The 10115-nt window shown below is 48.8% G+C and overlaps 2 protein-coding genes across 2 annotated transcripts; both read right to left on the bottom strand.

The window, feature by feature from the left end:
• Positions 1–2533: 2533 nt before the first annotated feature.
• Positions 2534–3130, bottom strand: LOC123988737. Its single transcript, XM_046289486.1, has one exon. The coding sequence runs from the start codon at positions 3128–3130 to the stop codon at positions 2534–2536; it is 597 nt and encodes a 198-aa protein (XP_046145442.1).
• Positions 3131–4014: 884 nt separating this feature from the next.
• Positions 4015–8155, bottom strand: LOC123988736. Its single transcript, XM_046289485.1, has 6 exons — positions 6550–8155; positions 6038–6339; positions 5594–5854; positions 5333–5524; positions 4552–5278; positions 4015–4025 (listed from the first exon to the last, which is right to left on the bottom strand). The coding sequence occupies exons 1-6, from the start codon at positions 8153–8155 to the stop codon at positions 4015–4017; spliced, it is 3099 nt and encodes a 1032-aa protein (XP_046145441.1).
• Between the last annotated feature and the right edge of the window lie 1960 nt (positions 8156–10115).

The raw sequence follows: 10115 nt of genomic DNA, 5'->3' as shown, positions 1-10115 counted from the left end.
AACTCACCAATTTTCGATTGTATTTAAAGTCGGAATCATATCCGTATGACAATTTTAATCTTGACTTTAATAAAAATAGATACTCTGTCCTTTACGACATGTATGCAAAATTCAGAAAGTCATATTACGGAGCAATGTGCAGTAATGGTGATGACGGAGCTCTATACGATAAGATACTCTTTTTCGGCTACGGCCCATTCGTTGTCATTGATTGCTCGCATCAGAACGAATCGATAAAAAGCGCTACAATCGATGTAAGAATCGATTTTGAGTGTAGTGAAAACGTTCCTGAAAATACTAGCGCTTACTGTTTGATCATTCACGATCGTATCGTGCAGTACAATCCACTGACCAATGTAGTGCGCAAACTCTCTTAAGTGATAGAGGGTTTATATGATCATTCCGCAGCAAAAGCGGTCATTTTTCGCCACAAATTCAACTAATCAAAATGAATGTACCAACATTCGTGGACATTCAAGGCTTCAAAAGCGATACGAACGAGTTTTTCGTAAAGGAACTTGCCATCTTCCAGAATGGGAATCGTGTACAATGTTTCATCTTTGCGCCATCATTTGCTAAGAAAAAATTGTCGAAAGCTGAATTAAGACAAATAAAATGGTTGACGCAAAATCATCACGGTTTTGAGTGGGACGATGGTACCGTGCCGTATTCACGCCTTCAAGAGTGTGCCGCTTCGTGTTTGAAAGATAGTATTCATGGATCCGTATACGTCAAGGGCATTGAGAAAGAAACATGGCTGAAGAAACTTTATCCTTCAGTCAGTCCAATCAATATAGAGGTTTTGAACAAAGATGATGATCTACCAAACTTGCCAACCAAGAGCCGGCATATTCAGGCATGTGCTATGAGAAATGTATCGATATTAAAAGAATGGTGGTTGAAAAAAAGGAAGGAGGAAGACGAAGAGCTGTGCATGGAACATTATAACCGGCCGGGGGATGACATGCACATAGATGGACCTCCACCGAAAAAGAAAAATTGTTACATTTGTCTTAAAACACGAAACATCTAATATCATTTATTAATTTTGTTCATTACTGTAAAATAATAAAATCTATTTAGTAAAAATATACTTTATGCGTCTTAATGTTATTTTACCTAGAACGATTGTATGTGTATCGTTTGTGTTTCATATTCCAATGTAGGAGATACAAAAGGAATGATCTTCTATTTCAAAGACATGAGGGAGTAGGGCGAAATCCATGTTTACATGCAGACACGTGGTGATGTGCAATCTGGTACAGATAAAGAGAGCATCGTCGAGACAGACTTTTGGTCACGTTTTGCTTGGATGCCTCTTTGATGGCCTGCTGATGTGGTTAACATGAGGGGTAGGGTGAAATGTTTACAGGTAGACACGTGTCGAGTGCAATCTGATACAGATTGAACGAGCATTGTCGAGACAGACTTTCGGTCACGTTGTTGCTTGGATGCGTATTTAATGGCTCGCTGACACGGTCACGAATTACATTCCACGTGCCCGCCACCACCGCCCGCCGCCGCCACCACCACCGCCGCGGAGAAAAGCGTTAATCGCGGTTAAAGGGCGTTATCGCCGCGGAGAAAAAGGGTTAATCGCGGTTAAAGCTCGTCTACGGCCGCGGTTAAAGCGCGTTCACGACGCGGACAAGCAGCTTTTCCGCAACCTATAAAGAGACTGAATCATTAAATATATGGTTATTATATAGACGATATGCGTTTCGCAAAGCAGCCCCTGTCTATCCTTATTCTCGATTTAGACGAGAGGACAATACGCATGGACGATCGTCGACGACGACACGGACCCCTCTTGCCGAATACGACACGCGGTATAATTTGCGGTCCATCGAACTGCGGTAAAACGAACGTCGTAATCAGTCTGATCGAGAGCCCGAACGGTGTAAGATTCAATAACGTATATGTATACTCAAAATCATTGCAACAACCAAAGTACAAATATCTCGAACGAATTTTGACAAACGTTCCTGAAATCGGATACTTTTCATTTTCAAATAATGCCTGTTTAACAAATTGCGAGTTCGAAGAGGTCTGAATGGAAGCACGCTCTTTGCTACGAACACAGAAACAGTTTATTACAGAAAAACACAGAGATGATATTCACAGTGCCGATTTATGATACAAACAAGCGTGGTCAGCGAAATGAATATGTACAGGTCTATTTTCACAGTAATTACAAAAGTTAAGCGAGGGCAGAAAGTATATTTGTACAGCGTGGTCAGAACTATTTCGAGTCGCGTGGTCAAACGGCGTATCGAACAGATAATCGCGTGTACTGTAAAGATCTGGATCAACAAGCGAGGACAGCGAGAACACGTGCTTACTCCACGAGGGATTGATCAAGAAGAAAGAAATCAATCATGGCGTCGATCGTACCGGTTCCGCGTGGAGAGGGGGGCCGCGTGGACAAAGTGGGCCCGAGAGGTGCTGCCGCTATCGGTAACGACGCACCAACGAAGTATTTTCGTTGTTCTGCGACAATTTGGGGAATTTCGCCAACATTTCCCCCCGGCCATCAGCGACTGGTCGATGATGTGGTCTGCGTGTCCGCGTCGTCCTGAGAGGGCTGATAAAGAAGAACCAGCTTGGCGATGGGCCGCGTGAGCGTTGTGGTGGCCGTCTTAAGGGTGACGACCCTGGTCAGTCCATCCTTTCCCGGCATCAGACTGAGAACCCTGGCCATGGGCCATTTCCCTGTGGGCAATCGTTCATCAGTAATGAGAACAAGAGAGCCTACCTTGATCTCGTTGGACGGATGATGCCATTTTGAGATGGCCTGGAGTCGCTGCAAGTACTGCGTTGACCAGAGTCTCCAAAATTGTTGGAGGCGCTGTTGCAGGAACTGCCACCTTGACAGTCTGTTGACTGTGACGTCAAGCAGCGTTGGCTCTGGAACTGCATTGAGCGGCGATCCGATCAGGAAGTGTCCTGGTGAGAGGGCTGAGACGTCGTCTAGATCATCGCTGAGTGGTTCCAACGGTCGTGAATTGAGGATGGCTTCAATCTGCGCGAGCAATGTTATTGATTCCTCGAACGTCAGTAAAGCATCTCCAATCGTCCTCTTCAGATTAAATTTGAGAGATTTGACCACTGCCTCCCATTTTCCACCCATGTGTGGAGCGGCAGGAGGGTTGAAGTGCCACTGCGTACCATTCTTGGCGAGTAGAGCTGCGAGGTCTTGATTTTCGCGTGTGCTGTCTTTGAACTGCTTTTTCAATTGTGCGTCTGCTCCTTGGAAGTTGGTGCCGCAATCTGAGTAGAGAGAGGCTGCAGTTCCTCTCCTTGCTGCGAATCTGCGATAAGCTGCGATGAATGCGTCGGCTGAGTAATCGGTGACAACTTCCAAGTGTACAGCTGAGGTGGCGAAGCAAACGAAGACGCAAATCCACCCTTTCTGCGTCTTGGCTCCTCTGCCTTTCCAAGTTTTCAGCGTGAGCGGTCCTGCATAGTCCACCCCAGTGTGGGTGAACGGGCGTGATGGAGTGACTCGACAAAGAAGTAGTTGGCCCATCAGTTGATGGGCATGGATCCCCCTCTGCCGAGCACACTTCACACACCGCAAGATATGTGTCTTCACTGGAGCTCGTCCACCGAGAATCCAGTAGCGTTGTCTGAGAAAAGCGAGGGTGGATTGTGTACCTCCATGCATGGTCTTACGATGTGCGTGGTCGATGAGAAGTGCTGAGAATCTTGAATCGCGAGGCAAAATGACAGGATGTTTGCCGTCGTGCGAAAGCTCTGAGTGTTGGAGGCGTCCGCCTACTCTGGCGATCCCCTGATGGTCAAGGTAAGCGGTAAGCCTCGTAAATGGATGCGTTAACGGAAGCGTAGCTTTTTTGGCGAGGGCAGCGAGTTCATCCTTGAAGAACGTGGACTGTGTGGCCTGAATCCAATAGATTCTGGCCCTTTCCATATCAGCTGCTGTGATGAAATGCGTGGGCGAAGCGTCCTGTCGTTTGAACAGCTTGTCCACGAATTTGAGGCAAAGAGCGGTAATTATGAGTAATCTGTTAACACAAGAATATTTATAGATTAATTCCCATGAATATTCTTTTACTGCGTTTGCCGTGTGGAGAGAGACGACAGCACGAGCTTCAGGGGCGCCCAACTCGTCTGCGTCAACACTGGTCTGCTTGGGCCACGTGTTCTGAGGTTGCGTGAGCCACGGTGGTCCCGTCCACCAAAGCGAGTGCTGTTGAAGCTGTTCTGTCGTCATGCCTCTTGACGCGCAGTCAGCTGGATTCGTTGATCCTGGTACATGCCTCCAGTGAAAGTTCTGCGTGATCTCCTGGATTTGGATTACCCTGTTGCGTACGTAATCCTTCCATTTGGAGGGGTGCGTTTTGATCCATGCCAGCGTAACTTCTGAGTCCGTCCACAAAAATGTCTGAGAAACGGTCAAGTTCAAAGTAGCGTGAACATGCCGCATCAGTTTCGAAAGTAGCAGTGCTGCTGTAAGTTCCAACCTCGGGATGGTTAGACGTTTGAGTGGTGTCACTCGCGTTTTCGAGCAGATCAGAGAAGTGTGGGTACCCGTGGACGGTGCGTGGACAACGAGGTAGACGACGGCTGCCATTGCGAGGACTGATGCATCAGAGAAGCCGTGAAGTTCAACTGTAGACGTAGTCGCTGTGTTGAACCATCGTGGGATGGAAAGTCTGGCCAGACTGGTTAAATCTTCCCTGATGCGAAGCCACTGCTGCGTGATGTGACAGGGCAGAATGTCGTCCCAGCCGAGTTCCTGTAACCAAAGCTCTTGAATGAGAATTTTAGCTCTGATAATTACAGGTGCAACAAAACCGAGAGGATCAAATAGTTGTGCTACTTCTGAGAGGACGAGGCGTTTAGTAAACTGCGTGCGTTGCGTAGCTGATATGGTCGAGAAGTTAAGCGTGTCCTGATGTGAAATCCATTTAATTCCAAGAATTTTGGTTGCGCAGTCGTCGAATGAAATTGCTGCGTTGTTCTGATCTGGGGCGAGGTCTTCTAGCAACGATTTACTCGTGGAATGCCATTTTGCCAATGGAAATCCACCAGCTTGACAGAGTTGCGTCAGCTGATTTGCAACGTCCTGTAGATGCTCTGCTGTATCTGCACCACCAAAAATATCATCGACATACCTGCCGTCTTTGATGGGTTCCACGGCGAGGGGATATTTCGACCCTTCGTCGTCAGCGAGTTGCAAGAGTGTTCGGACAGTCAAGTACGCTGCAGCTTTCGTTCCGTACGTGACCATGGTCAGCTGGTACTGCGTTTCTTTCTGCGTGTCATCAAGCCAGAGAATCGGCTGCAAGCTCTAGTCATCTAGATGCACCTTGATTTGTCGGTACATCTTCGTGACGTCAGTTGCAAACAGATGTTTGTATCTGCGAATCCAAATGAGCAGATCTGCGATATTCAGCATCAGATTTGGACCAGTATGTAGAAGATCGTTCAGCGAAAATCCTGATGAAGTTGGACTGGAGCCATTGAAAACCACACGCAATGTGGTGGTCGTGCTGCCCAACTTCAGAACGCCGTGATGCGGAAGAAAGTACTGAAACGGACTAGTTATTGAGTCGTTGTTCAGTCTTACCATATGACCAAGTTGCTCATACTCGAGCATGAACTTGGTGTACAGCTGATTGTACTGGGCGTCCTTACTGAGTCGTCTGAGAGTCCGTTGAAGGCAATTATGCGCGGTCTGATACGAATTGCCCAGTGCTCGAGGATGAAGTTTGAGCGGTAATCTCACGATGTACCTTCCTGAGGAATCTCTTGAATGCGTGGTCTTGAAATGATCGCACTCTTGCTCTTCTGGCGTGAGCAAGGGTGCCGTGTCCTGCGGTGGCTCTTCCTGCGTCCAGAAGCGACTGAGTAACTCACTCAATTGGCGATCAGTATTATTGACTGTCACTTGATGAGAAGTCCTGCGAATTGTCTGACTGCCCTCGAGGGGCCCGATTATGAGCCAACCGAAGATCGAAAGTTGAGCGATCAACGGTGATGACGTGTGCCGAAAAATATTTGACTTGATGACTTGCCCGTATGCGTCTGCTCCGAGAATGATGTCCACTGGTCTGGATGTGAGAAATTGAGGATCTGCGAGGTTCAATTTCTCCAGATGCGATGGCAGCGTTGGATGAGCTGGTGGATCCGATGGTAGGCAAGTGGTCACCTTCGGGAGCACGTATGCGTGCACGGTGACTGAGAGCGGTCTGTAATTGGAATGGAGGGTAATATTGACCACTCCATTCGTCTGCGAGGTCCTTGCTCCACCAACTCCGTGGACATCCAATGAGGAGCGTTGTCGCCTGAGTCTAAGCTGATTTACTAAAGACTCTGAAATAAGAGAAACTTCAGAGCCTGAATTGACCAGAATTCTTACTTGCTGCGTTGCGAGGTCAGTGTGCACTCTGGCGAGTGCCGTTGCTAGAAGTGTGGTCCGTGGGCTGCGTGGTCTGAGTGCGTGTGCGGAGAATTTCTTTGATGCGTGGGCTGCGTGGGCTGCGTGGGCGGAGAGAGAGTCGACGACTGCGCCGTCTCTTCAACCTGAGGTTGACGGTGCTGGCGTGTTCCTTGGTAGCGGCGTACTGGTCGTGGGCTGCGCTGTTCGTAGTCCGGGCACCAAGACCCGGCTCAGATCACTGCCGTGCAGCACAGTATGGTGATGTTCGTTGCAAAGCTTGCAGCGCTGAGCGGTGCGGCAGCTCCTGAGGTTGTGATGTCCCAGGCAGTTGACACCCAGTTGTTTATCCCTAGTGACATCAGCCCTGTCATTTGGAGTCAACTGTCTAAAAGCGGGACACACTGCCAGAAAGTGATCGTGAGTGCAGAAGGCACACGGATAATGTGCTGAAGTGCGTGGTCGGCTGGGTTCTGAGCGTCCAGATGCGGGTGCTGACGTGGGCTGAGTTCCTGCAGCGGTGTGCTCAGTGGCCTTGGGTGCGCTAGGCCGATGAGGAGTGGTCTGAGAGGTCCGAGGCGATGGGGTTGAGGAGGTCTTGGCACTGCGTCTTTCTGCGAGGCGTTCGAGCTGCTCCAGCGTGCCGGCCCGCTCTAGGAGGAAGTTGGTGAGTTGCTCCATGGTTGGATACTCCTTCTGAGAAGCAAGAGAATGCTCCCAATGCTCTCGGGTGTCGGCATCGAGGAGTCGAACGAGCACACTCAGCAGATAACAGTTGTGAGGGTCTGCTAACCCGAACGTCTTCATGGCCTCCATGGTCTCACCAATGATATTGGTCATTTTGACCAATGACGCCGCCTTCCTGACCCTCATCGCTTTCAATTCATATATCCGGTCCATATGTGTTTGGACGTTCAACCGCTTGTTCTCGAAGCGCGCGTCGAGGAGCGCCCAGGCCTGGGCGAACGCTTCGCGCGTTGGCGGCAGGTGGCATATCAGTTGTGCTGCGCTGCCGGAGACGGCCCCTTTGAGGTAATGGAGCCTGTCGGTTTCAGTGAGCTCCGGGCGTTCAAGAATCACGGACGTGAACACCGACTTGAACTCGGGCCAGCGACTATAATCTCCCTCAAACTTGGGGAGCGGCACCTCTGGTAACCTTGATCGCCGAGGTTCTGGCTGCGTGGTCTGAGTAGGCTGCGTGGTCTGCGGGGGCGGAGCTGCGGGAGTCAACCGGTGTTCTAGTTGAGCCACCAGTTTCCGAGCGGACAGCACGGCCTTCTCTTCAGAGGATGCCACCTTCATCTTGAAATAGCCGTGTTCAAGTTGCGACACTGGCCAGAGACAACTGAGCGCCTTGTGTTCCTGTTGGAAAGTAAGATGCAGTTCCAACAGCGTGTCCCGGATTATTTTGAGCTCCGTTGCTATGAGCTGAAGGGGCTCCTTCGAAGCGGTAGCCTCGAGATCCTCGACAATCGAAATGATGGTGTCGAGTCGTTCCTCTTGAATTCTCGCGCGGACCTGGAGCTCAGAAGTCAATCTAGCTGGCGAGCGTGTGCGAGTTGGCTGCGTGGTCTCTTCCGTGGGCAGAGCGAGCGAGGATGCGGCAGGAGTCGGTGGTCGCACAACCGTTGTGATCTGCGTGGCCTCTTCCGGAACCTGAAGAAAGGAGGGCGCTGTAGTCTCCTCTTCCGTCCTGACGGAGCGCGCCGAGCTTTCGTGGGACGAAGGCGACGTATCTCGCGACTTCGGCATTGTTCACTCGCGTAACTGTTTACTGCGTGGTCACTCAACTGAACTATCACTCCTTTGAAGTCGAGTCACTGTCGACAACTCACACACCCCACTAGCAACGATCAGTGCGTGTTCTGCGAAGGGCGCGGTCGTTACGCGTAATGGCGGCGCGGGCGACTGATGCACGTCGTGAACCGTTAAACAAAGGCGTGCCGCCAATCCGGCTCGAAGGACCAAAATGTTTAATAAATTGCGAGTTCGGAGAGGTCTGAATGGAAGCACGCTCTTTGCTACGAACACAGAAACAGTTTATTACAGAAAAACACAGAGATGATATTCACAGTGCCGATTTATGATACAAACAAGCGTGGTCAGCGAAATGAATATGTACAGGTCTATTTTCACAGTAATTACAAAAGTTAAGCGAGGGCAGAAAGTATATTTGCACAGCGTGGTCAGAACTATTTCGAGTCGCGTGGTCAAACGGCGTATCGAACAGATAATCGCGTGTACTGTAAAGATCTGGATCAACAAGCGAGGACAGCGAGAACACGTGCTTACTCCACGAGGGATTGATCAAGAAGAAAGAAATCAATCATGGCGTCTATCGTACCGGTTCCGCGTGGAGAGGGGGGCCGCGTGGACAAAGTGGGCCCGAGAGGTGGTGCCACTATCGGTAACGACGCACCAACGAAGTATTTTCGTTGCCAACTTCGTGTTCTGCGACAATTTGGGGAATTTCGCCAACAATGCCGAAGTCGTGCCACCGAACGAGGCGCTGCCCGATTCGGTGTTTATATTCGATGACGTTGCATGCGACAAGCAAGACGTGATAAGAGAATATTTCGCTATGGGTAGGCACTCGCGCGTGAACTGTTTTTATCTCTGTCAGACTTACGCGAGAATACCGAAACACCTAATTCGCGACAATACCAACCTTTTGATCGTGTTCAAACAAGATGGCACGAATCTACACCACATTTATAATGATCATGTAATTATAGACATGTCGTACGAAAACTTTTGTAAATTGTGCGCACAGTGTTGGGAACAGAAATATGGTTTCGTAATAATCGACAAGGACAGCTCGATGGAACATGGCCGTTACAGAAAAGGATTTAACGAATTTGCCGTTTTCTGAAACATTTAGTCCATCGATAGAACGCTTATCGAGTAGACGTCTTCTCTTTGCAATGGATAATAGTAATATTAAAGAATCGAGTAAAGTTGCGAATGCTATAGCTAAAACAAGCGATGCTATACGCAAAAAACGCAGAGCTCTCAAATCGGAGAGCATCGACGAAGAGAGAGTCATCGAAAAACGATTGAGACCCGTGGTACAACCGCTGGAACGAATTATCGAGAATATGTCAGCGGTATCGCCACATTCAGACACGATCGATATAAAATCCGAGTCGACATTCCCAACTTTGAATATTAAAGAACCGCAAAAATTGACGACAACTCCTTTTCTTAACCCTCAAAGCGCACAAACTGCAAGAGCGCGCATTTATTCCGAACCTGGTACATCTTCGAGTGAACAGACGGTGGATGTGACGAAAGATCGTCCCGATTTTCATCGTGAAGAATCGATACATGCCATTGAAACGTACGGCGACAGCGACGAGAATCTTAATGTTTCTATGCAGCGAATTTTGGACAACCCTAGCGAAAACATACGTAGCCATTTCACGGAAAATTTAGGGCCGTTGGCAGCTAAATACATTCAATTACTCTTTACCGATCGTGAGAAGAAAATAGATGATGTGTATGGAGTATACGTACAACGCAACAAATTAATGCTTGGAAGTTCAGTTTTCGACGTAAACAAAAACGACGGTGTGATTATTAATGGGGTGAAGTACAGAGGAACAACTGGTTTGTACGAATTACTATTCATGAGAATGCCTGATGACACCTTGTTCAACGATGCTGATTTACACAAATACGCGGAAATATTAAAGTCGTCGAACGCTCATAG

Source organism: Osmia bicornis, unplaced genomic scaffold (genome assembly GCF_907164935.1).
Source record: "Osmia bicornis bicornis unplaced genomic scaffold, iOsmBic2.1, whole genome shotgun sequence".
Lineage (NCBI taxonomy): Eukaryota > Metazoa > Arthropoda > Insecta > Hymenoptera > Megachilidae > Osmia > Osmia bicornis.
The sequence above is the reverse complement of the archived record's forward strand: the minus strand, read 5'-3'. Positions and strand labels throughout refer to the sequence as shown.